This window comes from Manduca sexta, chromosome 10 (assembly GCF_014839805.1).
Source record: "Manduca sexta isolate Smith_Timp_Sample1 chromosome 10, JHU_Msex_v1.0, whole genome shotgun sequence".
Taxonomy (NCBI): domain Eukaryota; kingdom Metazoa; phylum Arthropoda; class Insecta; order Lepidoptera; family Sphingidae; genus Manduca; species Manduca sexta.
Window position 1 is genome coordinate 1090232 of NC_051124.1, and position 22185 is coordinate 1112416.

The window sequence follows — 22185 nt, forward strand, 5'->3', positions numbered from 1 at the left end:
AAACAACTGTGGTACGCCCACGACCGCGCTGATGAGACATCTACGTAATACCCTAAACTATAAAATAAAATAGCTAGACTCCGTACATTTGTACAATTTACGCTAACAGAACCCGACTCACGGAATGATCGCATTACAAGCCGCACAAACAAAGCCCTGAAGCCCCATTTGGCATGCGTCCCTCGCTCTGCGCGGGAGTGTAATGCGGTTAACCAAATGTAATTACATTCATAACTGGAGACGGGTTCGCGTGACGGGCATGTACACGCTACAGATCATCTTACTCGTAATGAAATTCGTCATGCCTTAACATTAGGGAACCATAATTAGGGGATATATTTTTGTAGGCATAATTTTATTGATATAGTTACATGAGGTCCTTGTACAGCCAATTGTTGTGGGTACTCTTACTACACGTCAGTCTTTCTTTATGTAAGTTTTTTTGTATGGGCACAGCGAAGTGAGCCTTCTGGACCTGATGGTAAGTGGAGTGGGGTCCAACAGAACGTCGACTGACATGAGATGATTACCCCTCGGTAGTCGACACAATTATGCCGGCCTGTTGGGACAGCATAATACACAGGCTGATCCCGGACCGCGACACGTTTACGTGAGCCACTATAGCGGGTTTTAATATCTTGTGTACGGTGGTCGCTATCCTGGCTGATATAAAATATATCCTACTACTAGCAAAATATATGCGCTTGCCTTAAATTCAAAATGTAGTGTCAAGCCTTAGCCAGCTTTGTATACTAATGTGTCAGTTTGAAGTAGTACAACAGCCACTAATAGCAACACGTATTTTTAATCGACTTCAAGAAATGAGGTTTATAATTCGACGTGTATCTTTTTTTAATATCTGTTACCTCAGAACTCAGTCGCTTTGCATCATTTTCTTAAAGGATACATACTGACTTATTTGGAGTGATTACCGCCAATATATCGTTAGTATCCTTATAAGCATAGTTAATAGAGATCACTCACAATTTTAACAATAATTATGATTAATTAGACAAGCTAAATGTAAATCAGGACACTATAAATTTCACAATCACGCATTGTATTGACAGCGAAACTGAATCAGTCATATTGAGCCATTACGATACTGCTTCGGAGTCAGTAGGTGCTTATCAAGAGATCGCTATAGTCTGTTCTAATTAAAAGTTACAATGCTAGTTAATTATAACATACATTTAAGATTTTTAGAACGAGCGATTTCTGAAATACTACTGAGATTTTTAAAACTTTAAACCTGCCTATTAAGGTAAATTTTACCCGATTGTTACAACCTTAATTAAATATAAATGGACGTTAAAGCATTTCATACGTCGTAGTGCTACTATTTTTAAGTACATAAATAATCAACTAACTTTTGCTTACGGCTCCGCCTGTGTGAAAGGCTGTTCTGGTATAAATATTTTGCGTACATAAAAAGTAACTTATAGAACTCAGTTTCAAAATAGATTATAGTTCCAGAGACTAACCCCTAAAAACTTAAAAATTTGACACCTTTATAATATTAGTGTAGTTTTCTCACCTATGCCCGCACCTACATTCCAATCATTCCCGTTACGTAAGGAGTTACATCCAAGAAAATACACTTAACCACCACAACGTCATAATTCAATAATTAATTACTAAATTAACATCAGTTACTTGCACGGCCGTCGACCGAGCGTTATGCTCTTGGCCAATGAAATTATTGGTAAAAAGATGTACTAGTATTTAACTCATTTTATGGCGGTCGATTTGCCCCGCGCAGACTCAAAATACTAGTACATCAAAACACCTTTAAACTCTTAACCTAAGCTTGAAAGCTATTAATAAGATTGAAGTCGGTAACACGTCGGAAACTAGAACGCCATCACCGTCAAGTTGCATTCCTATAACTCCGTTCGAAACATTACGTATACTAAAAGTCGTGAAAGTATTGTGTACTAATTACTATGTACTCATCTCGATGCTGGAGTTTATCAAGCGGTAATGTTGTACTCTTTAAAACAAACATATGTGGCACGCACAAATCACTAAGATAATAATCAAGTCAGACACACCTCCTGATAATGACTAATAGAATATCAACTAAATTAACACTGTAAGCCTAAAAAGTAATCAAACAGAATGTTTTTTATATTTACGCGAATTATTTTTCGGATTTTATCGCGGTTTTGAATATTTTAGTTTTCTCCCGACGCGACGTTTCGAAGACTTTGCAGTCTTCGTGTGCACAGGCGGACAGAGGTGTTGGTTATCCGAAAAGTCAAAGTTACAATATCTACCTACATATTACAATTATACAACCTTTTAAAAATTTTAACTATTGGTGGTCCGATCTACGCAAAATGAGTTCACAGTGTTTTGAAGTCTGGCAGCCGGTCTTTTGGATTCTAAAGTTGGGACCGAGCTGTAACTAATAATTAATAAATTATTAGTTTGATTTCAAATTGTCTAAATCTAACGTTTTATAAAGGAAGTCCTATATGTGACGCGACGGCGCCGAAGAATGTAACATAGGTTGCACATGCTATCATAGGATAACATTACCCAATGCAAACTTGATTGTGTTAATGTATTCAATATTATTTCTACTACTCGTTATTTACTATAATGGATGCAGAAGTGCCTTCCTAAACTTGCATTATAAACATTCCATACTAAAGTACCCTACAAAAACCTATAAAAATGTAATACTTAATTCTATAATCCTAGATAGCTCTGTAATAAAACATAAGCGAAGTATGGCGTTTTATAATGAAAGCTTCATTACGGTACCTACCTATTACTCGCGACCCGCGCTTATACAATATCAACAAGGCGCGGCGGTGAGACAGCGAGGCACATACACGAGTCACGACGCCGTAAATCCAGGTTGCAAGGCTGTCTCCGCGTGCTTGGATATAGTACTTATCACTGGAAGGGATAAGTTCAATACCTACTATAATATGTTGAGAAACAATATCATTAATACCATAACTCAATATAAATTTGTATTACCAATGAATATATGGGTATCTTTGTGCGAAGTGTCAATATAACCCGATTCGTGCTGGCTTTCCATTATGTAGAATCTAAGTATCATTAGAACGATTTATAGACCGCATTTATGCATACTAGTAACTAAATAGGTTTCCTTTCGGAAAATTTTCAACTTTCGACAGTCTCGTTGATGTTGGTATTTTTTTATGCTTGATGACAGAAATTGAACGACAATTTTTTTTTTGGGTATTATGTCTGGTACTAACATTAAATGTATAATAATATAATAATAATATCAGCCCTGTAATAATACAGGCAATTATATAAATACTTGCCCACTGCTGAACACGGGCCTCCTCTACTACTGAGAAGGATTAGGCCTTAGTCCACCACGCTGCACTGGTGCGGATTGGTATACTTCACACACCTTCGAAATTCCTACAAAGAACTCCTCAGATGCGCAGGTTTCCTCACAATGTTGTCCTTCACCGTTAAAGCGAACGATAAATCACAAAGAATACACACATGATTTTAGAAAATCAGAGGTGTGTGCCCTTGGGATTTGAACCTGCGGACATTCGTCTTGGCAGTCCGTTCCACAACCAACTAGGCTATCGCCGCTTCGATTAACTGCATATACGAGATGATTAAATCTATGCTTAACTGCATATACGAGACGGAATATACGAAAGCATACATGGTGTTTTTTTTTTAATAATATATGTTAATTTAATAGACAATCTATAATACTAAAATGTCGCCGCGAACCACTTCAAACATCTTTACCTCAATGGCTTCGTATTCACAAATCGAGCAGAGAGGAAACTATAGATCACGCGTATAACCACGCCCCGAGTCCCGGCTAACATGTCTCTTCCATTGTCTGTACATCCGCGCAGTGGTTGATGTAACTTATCGATAGAAAAATATTTAATTGCGCGCAGGACTATTGTGCAGATAATCCTGCGCCGTGTGATACTATAGGCATTATATAAGTAAAACTTAGCGGTAAATAAAAAAAGACACTTTTTATGAGGTTGTTATTTGTATTATTTAAATTACGGTTTTCTTTATGGTGGATCTATCATTTGAGAATTTTCCGACGATTCATTGTTACGTATTTTGTGTAATTAGGGCAATAGCGTGTTATAAATGGAGGAGCATTGTAGCAATTAACTAGTTTGATTACTTGACTATAAAAACAATGCAGCCCAGTATTCTATAATTTCTTTCTGGATGCCAATACTACTGTTTATAGACAGTCGTAGTAAAGTAAGCGACACAACGTTTGCATATATCCAACTCGTAGTTCCCAAGTAAATAAAAACAAATGTATTTATTTACCGTTCCTTCCGATCCCCATTAATCCAGAGGCCGACCCGCATGCCGCGTGCCCCCGCGCCGCGCAAACGGAGCGAGCAAACAGGCGCCGCGCCGTGCGGGCGTCGCGCCGTCCTTTGCGGCCCTGTGCCACCACTCGTCTACTAGAGACGTCACGGTATCTCGTTAATTAAAATTATATCTTCCCGGTATTCAATTGTCCTATCAGCGTATGCAATAGAGGTTCAGGGTTCAATTCCCAATTAGGATGTACACTGGTACAGTATTAATGGGTTTTTGCAATACGACTTTCACAGGATTGAATCTTTTTGACGACGTATGTCAGGCGACCGGTTGTAAACCGAAACCATTTTTATGTAGGCGACAATCATTTAGAGATTATTTTTTTCCAACAATATATTGACCTTAAAAATGTAAAGATAATGCATAATTATTAGTTATATATACTTACTGTACATATAAATTAATTTATTATTACAAATCCCCAATCATAGGCGACAGTTGTATTTTTATCATATAACGGAACCTACTCGGATAGGGAGTAAGGACCAGCGTTACGTTACGGTGGAACACATTGTAGAATATCTTCAAGAATATCTTCAAATGACGACTAAAAAAAGAAAAATATACAAAACAACTATCAATTGAAGATGTAAATGAATAAGCTCCTCACTAGCGAGCCGACACGACATGCGGGACAACGCATTGTTTCCGCGTCTGCAGATTTAAGGACAACCAGCAAACTGTGGCGATTGTCAGGGAATGTAAGATGTGGGTTTGTAGCTCTCTTAGGCTTAGCATTTAGAAACGCGTTAAGTTTAGTGGCAGTATGCCTTGACTATCATGTTTGGTATTCGATTACCAGATTCAACTATTATTGTAATTCGCTTCAAGAAACTGTCTGTCTGAATTTGCTGGTGTTTGTGCTCGATATGACTACAGATTGGCGCAGTATTACATGTCTGATATAGTCTCTCCACTGGATATGTACGAAAGCTTTGTTTATTCTGGAGCCCGGCCGCATTCAAGGACTCGTTTTCTCTTTGAACATACATTATAAGAATTGTAATTAGAAGACTAAATACAACATCTCAAGTTTAGCACACTACTACACAGTAATTTAATAGAGTTCTAGGTATTCTTGCTGTTCAAAGAACAACATTTATTTTCAATCAGTCATGATGTGCTCATCTCTTCTTTATGTTGCATTAAATGCCACACCAATTGAAAAACGTCGTTGTTGTATTATGCAATTGTTATAATCTGTTACTTAATCATACTTTTGACGCTATCTATTATGTTCCAAAAAAATTGTCTTTGTCCTCCTCCGTGTCTTTCTCAGATGTCAATATATGTCGTAAAACAGTAATATGTAGAAAATATAATTGTCTTTATCAAAAAGTATCCACAATTTTCCTGCATTCCTGAATTAACTATCCCAACTATGTGATCAAAGTACATGAGTCGTAACTCATGTACTTTGATCACATCCGCAAACCTTGAGAGGTGGAATACATCCCGTAGGTGTGTACAGGACCTTAATATATGCAAAAATAATTAACGATGCAAATCCGCCCTCATAATTAAAAGGGCGACTTCACAAAGACGTGTGTTTTGTTTTGTCTGGTCGGCATGGAGTGCCGGGAAATGTATTCAACATTATTGGATACTTTATGCAAATCGAGAAGAAGCAATTAGCTTTGTATGCAGCGTTTTATATGAATACATATTTAGTTGAGTACTCGTTTTTATACTTGGATTCGTTGGCGTTGAATTTGGTTTCGTAAATGTAACTAAGGAGGCAACGTCTTGGCTGTTGCCTCTGGCATCGCTTTAGTCTTGGGCGGCGTATGCTGCTTACCATCAGGCGGACTGCTTGCTCGTTTGCCTACTACGAGGCTAAAATACACTTAGACTTAACTTGCGCTAAAGTTGTCCTTTCTTGAAGTCCAAGGCTAGTCAGTAGCATTTTTTTTCAAAACATTTATTCTAAGTATACTTTTCCACCAGCACAAAAAGAGTCAACACTAGTTTATAATCCGTATTATCCCCTCAAATCTGCAATACTCTGCCAACAATCAGGTGGCGAGTCTGGCAGCTGCGTCATAAATGCCAATTGTGTGCGTTGAGTGGATGTGCGGAGTCACATCGTGGTGAGAGACGTCACAGCACCCAAGCCGACCTGACGGCGCGGCTCGTGGTCCACTGGAGGAATGCTATTTGCGGTCGGCTTTTTTGAGGCTCAAGTAACTACCTTATATTTTATATTCTGCTAAGAAAATTATATTTTAAATATTGTTGTTGTGGGTGCTTATGAACAGTGGATATCACCCAACATCAGGTTATGTACCTCCTCGTTTGCTGGGTATCCTTAAAAAATAATATTAGTAGCATAGTTTGAGATGTTTTTATAGTAACGACATAATATATGTTATGGTAGTTTACTAAGGCATATACTTTTTAAATAATTATATACACATTTCGAAGTAGAAAGCTTTCAATTACATTAAAAAAAATCTTAGTCGTATAAATTGCTCCAACTTGGTAATTACAATCCATTTGCAAACGTAAATGTATTTCTATGAATATTAATAAAAAAATCTGCATACTCTAATCATATTAGACTAAATCAACAATGACGTAATTTGAATCATTTTAATTACGATTTTAACACTACGTTTATAGACGAAAAAATACGCACGCTGCATGTCTGTTGGCCATCTGCAAACAGAGACTAAGCGACGCCATAGCATGGAGCCATTCAGTGCGCCGCAAACCTTAATTCTCTTTCAACCATAGACTCTACTGTCACTGGAACATTTGCAACTTCATTCCACAACTTTACTCCTGCCGTCAGCATTCCCCAATCCCAAGGGCTTAAGACTCAATATCCATCAGAATTTGCATCATCAGAACTTGTTCAACTTAACTCATTACCGTAGGCAGAACTACATCGACGTCCGTATCCCGCAGGATCTGTAACACCAAATGGTTATTCATGTTCTTTAGTTTTGAACTTTCGTCATGAAAATGCAATTTGTAATGTCGCCGGCGGTTGTAACGAGTGCTGACAGCACAACCCTTTCCGAAATCATTGTTTGTCATCTCATTGTGAAATGTGAATATTATTTATAAAATAATTACTTTTATTTATTAAGAAAAGAATAGAATATAGAATAGGTTAGATTGGCGATGGGCTGACCAAGTATGTCGCAGAACATATAACCGCTGAAGTAAGCATGTTCTGGAAAGGACACCGCGTCTTAGTAATCGTAGTTTGATACGCCCTCTGGCTAAATGGCGGGACGATGAAGAGGGTTGGCAGCGACTGGATGCATAAAGCAGCAGACCAGGGTCTGTGACGTACCTTGACAGAGACCTATATCCACTAGTGGACTGCAACAGCTGATGATGATGATGATAATGATATAATATGTAGATTATGTAGTTAAAGTAGTTGGTAATTAAATTAACATCGGCATAACTCCTTTTAGAAAACAAACACGACTGGAATAGTTGGCAGCTGAAAAATATCAAACCTGAGGTACTGACCAGGTAAACTTAATAATATATATTTCATGTAATATGTTAGAAATTGATGATATTATTAAAAACCACATTCTAAAACAATTCATCGTTCTATTGGCACAATCGGAAATAACAGACAGAGATAGTACCTGCACTGTCAGAGTCTAGTGTAAGACCTCGCGTATCTCTAGGGTCCTATCTTTGGTTCATAATCGATTTTATGTCACCATAACCGTAGCTAACGAGTTGTCTCGTTACGTCCACTGGGAGCTGGAGGTTCGGAGGTGGTTGAGACGATGGCAAATTGGCTTTATTTCCGAACGCCGCTAGTTTCTGGCGTAGAGCGCGATCGCCGCTAGTTCAACGAAACTTCGACCGCTTGGATGCTGACTGGCGTATTGTCGTCGACTTTGTTCATATATCGAACTTAATGGTTTCTAATTGGCTTCGTTTGGAACTGTATTTTTATGAGAGAGTATTGAAAAAATTGTGTTTTAATTTTTTTTTTTAAGATGGAAGTGCTGGGTGATATTTTCGTAAAAGTGAAATCCTTTTAGTAGGTTATTAGTGTATTTTTAACCGCGGTTAGTTTTGCGGTTAAAAATTTGCGCAATTCGACTTGTATTTCATTTTTAATGTTTGTTACCTCAGAGCTCGGCCATCTATGAACCAATTTAGAAAAATATTTTTTATTTGAAAGGATTTTTTTAAAGTCGCTTCAGTAGTTTGAATTTAAAATAAAAGAAAAACTAGAATAATAATGTCGTCCAAGTAAATGAAATGGCGAATTTTGCTTTCTTGAGACATTCTTAGTAAGGTTTATTTAAATAAAATGCAAATAATCAAACCGCCTTCAAATCCACTATAAACTAAACAATAATTTAACATAACATGTTTTTACTGGTTACCATTCTTGGAGTCGGTGACTTATTAAAAATACAAGTTAAGATAGTCAAACAAATAAACAAATATATGAACATAATGTTTAATTATATTTTATATCAAGCATTGGAATTTGATTGGCTCATTGTTGGACAGGTTACCCTTACAATGCTACGTGGGCTAAAATAAAATGTAAAATTTACAAAACATTCGAACCTAATATCTTATGCATCTCATCATGACTTGTTTTAAAACAATCAATAATATTTGCGATAAGCCATATCACAGTTTCTGATGGCTTATTATTAATCTGAAATAATTTAATATGCGTTATAAAGCATGATATGTAGATGGACTGGAAGCTGAACAGACGTATCGCGTCGCGACAGTATTAAATATATCTTAACTATTTTCTTAAGTCTAATCGCATTCTTTCAAAGTCCAACTAATAGAAAATCTCGAGTATTACCTACTTTGGTACGTAACTAAATTACCGCTGATTTGGGTATGAGATTGTTTCACAGTTTACATATATCTTGTTTCACAAAATGCAGTCTCCTAAGAAAGTTTTGTTGTAGCTACTGCGGTTAAATTAGCTGCCTTTACAGCGCCACCTCAAAAAAAAATACTCTGTACAATATTGTTTAATTTGGTCATCATAATTTGTCACTCCAATCAAATCTATTTAATCTCTGGCAGTAAAGAAAATGCGCGGGCGGCTACTGGCCACGAACTAAACAGTGCGATCGGGACCTTCGACATCGGTACACAGTAGCAGTTTATTGTATCATATATCAAGCGGCGATAGCCTAGTTGGGTGTGGAATGGTCTGCCAAGACGAAAGTCCGCAGGTTCAAATCCCAAGGGCATACACCTCTGACTTTTCTAAAAAATCATGTGTGTATTCTTTGTGAATTTATCGTTCGCTTTAACGGTGAAGGAAAACATCGTGAGGAAATCTGCACATCCGAGAAGTTCTCTATAGGAATTTCGAAGGTGTGTGAAGTCTACAAATCCGCACTAGGCCAGCGTGGTGGACTAAGGCCTAATCCCTCTCAGTAGTAGGGGAGGCCCGTGCTCAGCAGTGGGCAAGTATACAGGGTCATTTTGTAACCCTAGACTTAAATTTAACTGCGAGAAAGTCATCTTGAAAGAAGCAGTTTACTATAAGTTACTCTAACCTAAGGTCAAAAACAAAAAAGTAAAATTTTCTAACAAAATAAATATTCAAATAGTCATTTTATTTTTACACACCCTTTGGCCACTACTACTATACTAGAATTCGTCGGAGCGGCAACATCGCACACAGTCATTGATAATATTATGCTCACGCACACGAACAAGTGATGCACACTCGGAGCGCAAGGGTAGTTCGTCGCACCGCGCGCGCCGCGCCGCAACCGAACAGCTGATGTCGGCGCTTTAACTACCTAGGGTTTTGTGTCGTGCCACATCCCTCAATCAACAATTAGACCAGCAGCGACGACGCTACGCCGACGTTACAAAAAAGACACATACCTAAACATCATTATCATCATCAGCTACATAAAGTCCACTGTTGAACATAGGCCTCCCCTAAAGATTTCCAGACGGACCTGTCGAAAGCTGCCTGCATCCAATGTGTTCCCGTGACGTCTATCAAGTCGTCTGTAGACCTTGCAGGTGGACATCCAACGCCAACATAAACATCACGCACTAATCATCACATTTCATTAGAACAATATTTTCTATGCTCAAACTATCATCATAAGCAAACGACACTAATCAAACAACCACAACTGCATAAGTTAGGTACACATAACACATGATTTCCGTAATTTTAAAGTTATTTCATTCTTTTAAATCAAAACACACACATTCTAATGTAGGTAGTTCATCCATTTTAGTAGATAAGTAGGTATAATAAATACGTTCAACGGTTAGTTTTATAACACTCATAACAATAAAATATCATTCTGCAAGTCTGGCAATTCACACGAAAATTAATAACGAAGTTACAATCTTGATGATAATTAGGTAATGTGATAGTTTGGGGTAAAAATGTCGAGCGACGGGATGCGGCGCGGTGCGGCGCGGCGTCCCAATAGGTATCTTAGCATGTTTTCAAAATAGTAAATGCGTTTACCAATACCTAGTGATGATTTGTAGATTGCTTGTTCCTTTAAGAGTTGTTTCATACTTCAAAGTATTTTTAATACAGTTAATTTGTGACTACCTCGGTGCCGCAGTTGTATTATAGTACGGATGCTTTGCTAAGGTCACGGGATCGAATCCCGGGTCGGACAGAATGATATTGGATTTTTTCATTCAGTACCTATCGCAAATTCATAAATCCACATTAAAATCGTAATGACAGCCTCCGATAGAAACATAATCAATAGATTGTGATACGTTCAGTTTCGCGTACGCGTCAACGATGCAACTTCGCGATCGTAAAATATTCAAAATGGCACAAAATATTTCTAAAAATAGACTCTATTTTATAGGAGTTAAGGTCGCATTTAGGCGACTACTTTAAATTTCTTTGTACCTGACCGACCAACACGCGACACACGAGTTTAGCGAATTCCACAAAGTAGCGGCAAGAGTAGTGTTGCCTGATGTCCCGATTTGCGCGGGATGTCCCGATTTTCAGAGTTCTGGGGACGTGACCCGTTTTGCACCAATAAAATTATTAAAACCATTAAATATTATGAAAAAGTAAACTACGCATTCGTCACTGTGTTGAGTGCGACAATGCAATCAAAATAGCACGTGTCATCTCACTAGCGCTGAAGGTACAGTTTTGTTTATTGTGCAATATCTTGTTTATTTTATACCCTGTATGCCTATTGAAAATAAATGACTGAATCCAAAATCTCTATTATACTTTATTACTTAAAATAATGTTTCAAAAATACTAAAATATTGCTGTGTATTATTTTTAATTAGGTAGACTTTTCATTAATCATTTCATCATAAATCATTACTTTTTTTATTTTGTAATACAATTGTGTGTTAAATCTGTTAGAACATTATGTAATAAAATAAATCTAATATCAGAATTTTTGAAATGCTGTGTCGTTTTAGCAAGCTTTTTGGTCACAAAGTTTATACTGACAACACTGCGAGTTTAGGTGAGAAAGAGTACGACTGTTGTATTGAATAATCGCGCGCTCTTCGGACTCGGTCAAAGGCTCGGACGCATTGCCATAGTGTACCTATCTAGCAAAGAAATGGTACAGAAAGCATAATATGACGTTCGGTAATGTCTACGTAGTCTTCTTTTAGATATTATGACAAACCGAAATATTAATGTTGGAATTAAAATAAATGTCGGAATATCATGTAGAATCTAAAAAAATACGATACCAATAGATTTAAATCTTGTAACTTTAGTAATTATGTAGGTAACTTTTTTGGTAAGAAAACTATTTTAATAACGAAAATAACGTTTATAATTGACGAAATATTTTTTGTAGTAATTAATTATTGACCCAATGAACTGCTGCAACCAAGTCAGTGAACGTATTGGGAGTTCATTTGTGAGCTGACCTTCTGAACCCTATAGGTTCGGTAATAATATCATCAGCTGTGACGTAGTTCATTCACTTCAGTAAAGCGCGCTTAGAGACAGCGTGATCAAAAAACCTTAAATCTAAAATCGGGATTATTGACGTAAATATTCGTTACTTGTGAATAATCTTTTGCACGGTGTTAGCAGAGGTCACCACGAACCTGTGGTTTCATTTAGTAACGCAATGTCGAAATGACCCTGTATAATACAGGGCTGATTTATTATACATATTGTGTTAGCATGGTATTCTGTTACGCCATGAATTTGATTCGTAGATAGAAATTAAATACACAAATAAAATTAAAGACAATTATGGAGGTACACTTATTATATTACCATAATATCGTACACAACGTACATGCAATGGAAGAGTAGGAATCGTGGGATGAAGGATTTAAACTTCGATTGAGAGTATTATGCACAGTATGAGCATTACTATTATAATCTTATCAAACATAATAATTTAAACTGTCTTTAAACTGTTAAATACTAATAATTATCACCTTATGACTCCTTTCATCAGATTTATTATATGATAATAAATAAGTGTGTTGTAATTCAGGACTTAATCGATCATGGATTCATCGATGTCCAGGTCGTCGGTGTAGGCACACTTTTCGCGCCACGTGTCCTCGTCCAGCGCGAAGGGCTTCGTGATGGAGACAAACTCGTCGAGCGGACACAGCAGCGCGCTGCACCCCTCCACCTGCAGGTGCACCGGCTCGGCGTCCGGCGAGGCCTGGTACACCGGCTGCATCACAACAACAAAACATATGGGTATCATAATAACTCATAATATATCATGTGCCCAGTAATAATATCCTACGACCCATTACTGTAGCACTCACCAGCACGACGTAGGCACCAGTATCAGTGCGCTTGCGCAGTTCCAGCGTGAATGAAGAACAGTATGCTGGTGCGACCTGGCGCGGAGTGACGCGCGACGCTGCCATTACGACGAACACGTTAGCGTCGTGCGCGGAGTAGATGCGCAGGGGTTGCGACACGTCGCCGCTAGCTGCCGAGGTCATCGCCGTGACGACGTCGTTCAGGTACACACCTTGCAACATCACATCACAGTTATTAATAAGTCCAGTCTCCATCACACCAATCGCCACCTATCAAATAGCTAATTTATTTATAAAATATTACACTCACGAACTTCGAAATAATTCACTCATGAATTTGAAGTTGAACGAGGCATCGTATTAGCTAGTTCCTTAATTTTGACTTTTTTGTACTTATCATAATTCGAATTATAAAAAAAAGAGATCAAACTCTTAACATTATTGAAGTAAGGACAATTATCATTTTTCACGGTTAAATACGAAATTTTGGTCAAATGGCATATTTTTTTTCTGATGTTTGGCATGTTCCATGTTAAGAAGCCTTTTTTCTTGCTGCCAAAATTCCCTGTATTTTAATCATTGATAGATCGATATCGATAGTTCTTTTTTTTAATCATCGATAACATTTTATAACACGTAATTTCATTTTTTAACCACTTTATTCTTGAGCTCTCTCACATTACCTGATGGTGAATTTCCTATATAATTTATTTTAATTTTTTTTTCAAACATGCTTTATCAGTTTAAGTTTCAGGAAGCGAACTAACCACCCCAACATCTGTCATGTATCGTCTTGTACTCAGAAACCCAATTTTCTGACTGTGAACCTCCGTTGACGCTCCAGAAAAATATGTCCTAAACCATATTAGCGACGATAACCTATTTGGGAGTGGAACGGACTGCCCAGACGGATGAACATAGGTTCAAAAAACGAATGCTTCTTGTGCGATTAGATTATGTGTTTCTTCTTCTTGAATTTCCCAAAGCTAACTTTTTACTTCAGTAGTAGATTGCGAACCCGCCACGTTAGAGTGACATATTTGAAAACGAAATAAAATAAAAAAATAAACGCGAATTACGGAATGAGTGAGGAGAAAATAATGTGAAAGCAGTTGGTCACGACTTACCGGCCGCTAGCAACGCATGGTCGTCATCACCGTCTGAGATGTCTAGGGCTACGCCAGCGATTTCCTCAATTTCCGGCATCAGCGCCTGCAACTCATCGGGCAGGGGCACGCCGAGGCTGATCTATAAATTCCCGTCGTTATTACGAGTCATACTGTTCGGGGTAAAAAGACTTTGCGGAAGTCTAAATACCGCCTTCTGTATGCTCATACCCGTTCCCTTCTGTTGCATGTAATGATAACTATGAGTGTTTTTTGTTATTGCACAGTGGCAACACTGGCTGTATAGTTTATTTATTATTGATTTGTATCTTCCTCTTTTTCTTCCTGACGCTATGAGTGGCTGATGTAATTTGTGTGCCTTTAATTAAAAGCTAGTAATATAATGAAGTATACGTGTTTTATTTACACTAGAAGACACCAGCATACAAACTTTAACAACACTTTCTATTAAGGTCTACAACAAATACATAAATCTGTTGATATAATAGGTGCTTGCGGAGGAGATCTTTCACGCCATATGCCCATCTTGGTCGTTTGTTAGACCAAACTACAATAAACCAAATTAACCTTGAAATAAGACCTTTATTAGGCAGTTAAAATATCTTATAACTGATTCTGCACATATGAAATTGATTCGTTATGTCAGTGCATTCAGCTGCTATTTGCTATTAGCTGCTATTAGCTTATTTGGTGAAGAGTGAATAACTTACAAAGATGTTAATTATTTTTAGACACTTGAGTGGTTTACTATGTGACTGCATTGAACCTGCGCTTAAATATAGCGTACTCACATAATATTATTTCTTTAATATTTAACATTGACCAGTCAGAACGAGTCACAATGACAGGAATATATCATGATTGCTTAGGTACGATGGTAGCCATCCAATTGGGTACAATGAACACCTTTTACCATGAAAAACAAACAAAGCTATTTAAAATATATTTTTAAATATGTGTAGACGCCCACCTGACTTCTGTAAATGTCGAAGACGGAATAGGCGAGCTCCGGCATGGCGGTAATGTTGAAACCGATCAGCTCCGACCACTGGTTTAGCACGTCTGTGTAGCGCTCCAACGCAGAGGTGTCGTAGGTTTTTTCTGAGGAAGCTTTCATGAGCGTGGGGCAGTTTATGGAGGCGAGGTTCTACAACAAAATAGACTTTTTACACGTTGTGTAAAACATATGCAAAGCTAACTCCACTGTATTTCAACGCAGAATGTTCAAACTTCTCGAGAGCCTCAGCAGCGTCTAATGCGAATTTTTAGTGGTCACCGGTTTCACAATCTAGCGTTAACCCATCCAAAGGCCTTATGAAAAACATGTCAACCATGATCCTCCGATGCCACTTATTAGACGAGTTTTATTTATGATGACTTGTTTGAGAAAAGTCAGGGTCTGTCTGTGCGTGGTTGGAGTCACTTACGGGGTCGTATCTAGCAGGCACCATGGTGTAGGGCGTGGGCTGCCAGGGGAGAGAGTCGCTCCAGTTGTCATCACCGGCAGGGTACACGGCCGCCATGGCGGTGAGCACGGTCATCTTGGCGCGCGTGGAGTCCGTCGAACGGATGAAAATCTCGGAGCGGTTATAATGTGCGGAAATGAGGTCACCGTAGCGCTTGCGGATGGACTTGCCGAGCTGGTACGCGGTCCGCCTGCCCGCCTGCATCATAGATTATGGTGTTATAGCAGCTGTATTTATGGTTTACTATTCTACTCCAACACAAAGCTCAATTTCCCTTAGAAATGGGTCCAGAAAATATTTATAAACATAGCACGCCGGTTTACTACACATTTTCCGATAGTCATGATCTTATTACGACTCCGCGACATAAATGTAATAAAGGCGGGATTTTACAATGAATTCTTTCGAAGGGCTGTTTGTATTACGTTACCACATTAACTAAATGTAAGAGCCTTATGTAGTAACTCATGAAATAATGGTCGCAGTAGATACTTACATTAGTGAGTTGTCCGTAGCCGTAAGGCTCGGTGGCCTCTCGCACCGCGTCCGGGTCGGTGCTAAGCTCTAGTGTGCCTTCTATGGGCGTGCGATCTCCGTGTCGGTGAATCTGTATTTCAAATGATTTTGAAATTTTATAAACACTTTTAACTAACGAAGACCAAAAGCAAGAACGTCGCCTTTGCGGTATGCTGCTATGAAAAAAGGTGAATAGTTTAAATGACTGCTCACCAAAACTGCAAGAACGAGTTCGTTATCAGCGAAGACTTCGTCGACGCGTACTCCCGCTGCGACCAGAGCCGCCAGGGTCACCAGCGTCAACAGAGCTTGTGAGTGGAGCGCCATGTTGCGGTGATGGTAGCTAGTGGTGATCGGGCCGTAAAGTGCTGTGCGCCACCGTCTCGCGCCCGACTAGTTTTATACCCGCAGCTGTGGCCGCGCCTGCGCATACAACATGCAGCGATGTATTATGGCGGATCATAGTAGCGATTAGTTAGTGATTAAATTAATGACGTACGCTTGAAGTGATTAAATTTATTTGGAGTTCTGCGCTTGTAGGTAAAGTTTGCGGTCCGCGCACTCTCGCAGAACCTCGTGTGAGCTTATGGTCTGCTACGCAGTGAAAGAAAACAATATAAGGACTGCTGTAAGTATATGGTACCATAACAGAGAATACCTATAACCAATCGAAGTTGACTTAAGTAAACTGGGACAGAACGTAAGAATTTTACATTTGGAAGCCTTTGTTTAAAATTTAACTATTCTCAAAAAAGTGTTAGTTAAGTTTATATTTTACAACACTCATCTGCTTCGCAGAACGAAGGATGGGTGTGTCGGAGCGTCTGAGATCTGCATAACATCGATAAAAGGCAACTACGTAGCTCCCGCAGTCGTAGCTAAGGTTGCTTATTAAGCATTGGATTAAAAGACCCATTAAGTACCTATTTACTAGGAAAGGGAGTTATTAACCTGTATTATGTCCTGGACATTATAGTCACTCGGTATGCCGACCAATTTTAACCTAATCATTTAAGTCGTTTCTGCATATTATACCTCTACTTACACGTATACCCGTGACGTATCTTGAATGTCAAACATTGACAGCTACATGACATTACGCGTGTCATGGAAAAAATAACCTTATTATGTAGTATATAAGGTTATAATCCCGTGACACACGTAAATGTCATGTAGCTGTCTTGGCTTGCCGGCAAGCCAAGAGAGCCCAGGAGCCCAGAAACTAACATCCAAATATATAATATATGTATAAATCATCATTAATATTCACAATCATATCATTGATAAAATTTATGTTAGTTGAGCTAATGATTATAGTCGCCAGTGGAATCGGCGGCTCGCGTGACACGCCCTCTGCACGTCGTCGTCACGAAAGCCGGTGCCCGCGCCGAGTCATGCTGCTTGAAAACAACAATGACAACAAACCTCGATTGCAGCTGACGTTCGCATAAAAACTCGGTGGAGGGTCACGCGCTGTATCAGTGCCGGACTAGATAGCGACCGCGACACACACGGTGGAAGCCCTGCCATTGTGTTCCATAAACCTGAACCCGGACGCAGCAGTCACCCCACTGTATCTGATCGTAAGTAAAGTGAGATTTAGATAAAGCATCGACCATCGAGGTATTATTATCCATTGCCAGTAGATACAATTAAATCGGATATATACAGTCTGCTCCTGGAACGCCACACGCTTACGCGGACTACTATATCTGGTGTTAACACCTTGTCAACGGTGGTAGTCATACAAGTACAACGACAGCCCGGCATGCATCTGTGACCAAGAGAAGAGCGAGAACATAATCCACGTGCTGGCTGAGTGCCCGGTGAACCTGCGCAGCCGAACAGAACTAGAAAATAGAATACAAATAGAAATAAACCCTAGAAATTTAAGTAAAATGATAGAAAATAAGAATATAACATGTAAGTTTATAGAATATAGTAAAGAAATAGCAAAACAAGTAGTAAATGGAAATAAGTTAAAACTAAAAGTGTAATCTGAGATTACACGAACTTATTAACTAAGGCATATAGTAAACAACAAAAATATAAACCTGAAATAAAATAGAATTAAGCAAACTAAATTAAAATTAACAGTTAAAATAGATATATATGAAATAGATAATAAGAAAAATGCGAGAAAGATCGTAGATATAAGAAAAAATATCATAGAGGAAGAAAAATATGCTCCCACATGGGAATAGTGAAGAGAAGAAGAAGAACGAAATTAGAGTAGAATGCCAAAAACCCTGATCTACATTAGGGGAATGAGAATGGGCACCCAATAAAATAAAAGAAAAAAATACGACTGGAAAATATCAAAACTGAGGTACAGATCAGGCAAACTTAATAATATAATCTATATTTTATGTAATATTTTAGAAATTGTTGATATTATTAAAAACCTTATTCTAAAACAATTCGTCGCTCTATTGACACAATCGGAAATAACAGACATACTTTTTATACTGTTGACATAATGTTTAATTTTATTGGACAGGTTACCCTTACAATGCTACGTGGGCTAAAATAAAATGTAAAATTTACAAAACATCCGAACCTAATATCTTATGCATCTCATCATGACTTGTTTTAAAACAATCAATAATATTTGCGATAAGCCATATCACAGTTTCTGATGGCTTATTATTAATCTGAAATAATTTAATATGCGTTATAAAGCATGATATGTAGATGGACTGGAAGCTGAACAGACGTATCGCGTCGCGACAGTATTAAATATATCTTTGTTGTAAATATGGTATATGTTCTTAGTAATTAAATAAAGTTAGTAAAAAGATGTTATTGACATGAGTGTTTATTTCGGACTAAAAAGAAGTAACTATGGCAAACAAAATACAATTAGTTCTAAAAATAGAACATATAAAAAATAATAAGTCACGACGAAGGTTACAATCTCCAACAGCCGCCCTTAATCGCAGTTGTGACAGAACACAAAACAAATAAAATAATTAAGTTTCTAAACCTAAGTTAACTACACATCGTTTGTGTGCTAGAGGTCCGAGGGCCTTCGTTAGTACATCAGCAGGCATATCGTTACTTTTTATATATTCTAACTTAACAATATTATTAGATACCTTTTCCCTAATAAAGTGAAACATAGTATCTATATGCTTCGTCCTGCTGTGGTGTACAGGATTTCGAACAAGATTAATGGCACTTTGGCTGTCAGAAGCTAAGTTAACTGAACAAAGTATACCTGTTATCTCGTATATAAACCGACGTAAGTAACACGCTTCCTTCGTGGCAGACGCTAATGCTATATATTCTGACTCGGCCAAACTTAACGCAACAGTAGGTTGCTTCTTGGACTCCCATGATACTGGACCTCCACTTAACTTGTAAACATAACCGGTGTATGACCTTCTGTCGATTGGACAGTTTGCCCAGTCTGCGTCACAAAAACCCTTTAAAGGTTCTTCATTCTTATGACTTGACCATCCGTTCTTCTTGCCATATTATTTTAAACTAATGGAGTATCCACGGTCTTACACTCCTTCATATTAAACTTTTCTAATATAGAAAGAATATAATTCAGAGATCTTTTAATGAAAAATATCTCGACAAATCTTCTCAAAAATTCAAATTCTTGACAGTGTCAAATGTCAAATTAGATTTAAAGAAGACTATTATGTCATCAACAAAATTCCCAATATCATAAGTTCTTTACCATAGAGTTTGGTAGTTTAATTTTGTAAATCCATTTACATGGCATAACCTTTTTTTTAGGCTTATCTACTAAATTCCATGTATGGAGTTTCATTAAAGAACTATACTCACCAGCCATATTATGGTGCCACTTATCAGCATCATCGGCATGAGTAGCTTCGTAATATGTCGTAGGTTCATTAGAATCTACCATTGACGTATTGTAAGCTTTATAAAAATTTGTTGTTTTTCTGTCTTTGGAAGGGTATCTGCGCTCAGGGTGCGATTCCTGTTCCAAATTCGCTGTCTCTTCTTCCACACTAGGCAGCCTTAAGTCACTGAGAGACTCTCGCTCTTCCAGAGTCACTGACTCTTTTGCACTTTCTAGATTTACTGGTAAAGTTGCTTCAGCCGCCGGGCTGATATTCTCATCACAGTCATAGAATTGACAGTCATGATCAAACTCAGACTCAATCTCTTTTGCTCATCAAATAACAATATAGATTCTGACTGTGCGACAGACTCAGATTGCTTCTGCTTTAGCGCTGTAAAGCAATTTTCAAAAAAGGTTGCATCTCTGGATATAATATCTTTTCGTGGGTTAGCAGGGTCCCTAAAAATATAAGTGCCTGGATTTTCAGAATAACCGACGAAAATTGCTTCCTGTGCCTTGACATCTAATTTCTTCCTGTGACACGAAGGTATATGGACTAGAGCTCTACAACCAAATACTTTTAGATGGCTAAGATCACCTTTTCGTCCATACCATTTGTCATAAGGAATTTGTCCACCTAAGGCTCGATGAGGAGACCTATTCTTAAGGTAAATGGCAACTTGGAATGCATCTTCCCAGAATGCTTTCGGTAGTGAACTTTCAGCTAGCAACGTTCTTGCCTTTTCTGTAACCGAACGATGGGTGCGTTCCGCTACTCCAACTTGCTGAGGACTATAAGGCGTCGTTGTTTGATGTTCAATACCTTTTGAAGCAAGATAATCAACAAACTCTTTATTCACGAACTCCTTACCTCCATCAGTCCTAATTGCTTTAATTGTTTTATCTAACTGATTTTCAACAAAACATTGAAACACACAAAATATATCTTTGACTTCTGTTTTAGAAGAAATAAAATAAGCAAACACTTTTCGCGTATAATCGTCTACTATTGTCAACATATATCTATTTCCTTGAAAAGAAGTTGTAGACACCGGTCCCATCAAATCCATATGGATCAGTTCCAAAGGGGAAGTAGCCCTATTAAACGCTAACCTTTTGAAAGGTTTTCTTGCTTGTTTACCTTCCACGCAAGCGATACAACTAGTTTTATCTACTCCTGTATACTTTATACCTACCTTGTGATTTTTCAGTTGGTTCATGCCTATACGACACAAATGTCCTAACCTCTTATGCCATATTTGATAACTATCCTGACAACCAGAGTGCACATCTTGTGTCAAAAATTATCCGCCACATTCTCGGAAACATTTACAGTACCATCTAAAACGTACAGTCCACCACAGGGCGAGGCATGAGCAACAGATTCACCTGTAAAATTAAAAGTATCAGATTTATAAAAGTTACATCCATTTTTATCAAAAACACAAATAAAACCCTTTTCAACAGTTTTATATACAGATAACAAACTAGCTTTCAAATCTGGTATATAAGCAACATCACTAATGTTGTTGACTACGTTCTCGGGCGTGTTTATTGAAATATTTCCAATTTCGCAGCACTTAATCTGTTCTCCATTTGCGACAGTAACAGTACCTTGATTCTGTATCGAGATATTCTGAAACCAGTCCCGTCTAGAAGTCATGTGTCTAGTACAACCTGAATCTACATAAATTATGTCCTTTCTTGGGTTTCCAGAAGTATTAAGACTTGTAAATATCGTATCATTGGTATTTACCGCATTGCCTTTCTCCTTCTTGTTTCTCTGTGGACAGTCTGGTCTCTTATGTCCAGGTGTCTTGCACTCATAACAAACTATATTCTTCTTCATTGACTTAGGCTTCTTCTTCGCATGAAAGACAGAGTCTAATGATGTAGCCACATCTTTGGACATTTCATTAAGCAGTTTTGTTTTCACCAACTCTGTAGTCACGTCTACATTGCAATTTTCTAAAGCCATAATGAGAGGTTCATACCTTGGAGTTAGACCTCCCAAAAGTATTGCAGCAATAGACTTGTCCTCTATGACTACATCAATATCCGCAAGATCCTGTGCGGTTGACATAACTGCGTTAATATATAGTTCAATATTTTTGAACTCTGA

The 22185-nt window shown here is 38.0% G+C and overlaps 1 protein-coding gene across 1 annotated transcript; it reads right to left on the reverse strand.

Moving 5' to 3' along the window:
* Positions 1 to 12596: 12596 nt before the first annotated feature.
* Positions 12597 to 16616, reverse strand: LOC115445484 (prostatic acid phosphatase-like). The gene is made up of 7 exons (XM_030171766.2): positions 16454 to 16616; positions 16221 to 16331; positions 15686 to 15922; positions 15229 to 15405; positions 14259 to 14379; positions 13132 to 13343; positions 12597 to 13034 (listed from the first exon to the last, which is right to left on the reverse strand). The coding sequence occupies exons 1-7, from the start codon at positions 16565 to 16567 to the stop codon at positions 12849 to 12851; spliced, it is 1158 nt and encodes a 385-aa protein (XP_030027626.1). The 5' UTR covers positions 16568 to 16616; the 3' UTR covers positions 12597 to 12848.
* Between the last annotated feature and the right edge of the window lie 5569 nt (positions 16617 to 22185).

Bases quoted from the DNA above. Each gene is read 5' to 3' on its own strand.
- LOC115445484 (XM_030171766.2), bottom strand. From the start codon at position 16,567: ATGGCGCTCCACTCACAAGCTCTGTTGACGCTGGTGACCCTGGCGGCT. The intron at 15,406-15,685 runs GTAAGTGACTCC...ATTTTGTTGTAG, and splicing joins TGCCTGCTAGATACGACCCC to AACCTCGCCTCCATAAACTG. The intron at 14,380-15,228 runs GTGGGCGTCTAC...GGGAATTTATAG, and splicing joins TCGACATTTACAGAAGTCAG to ATCAGCCTCGGCGTGCCCCT.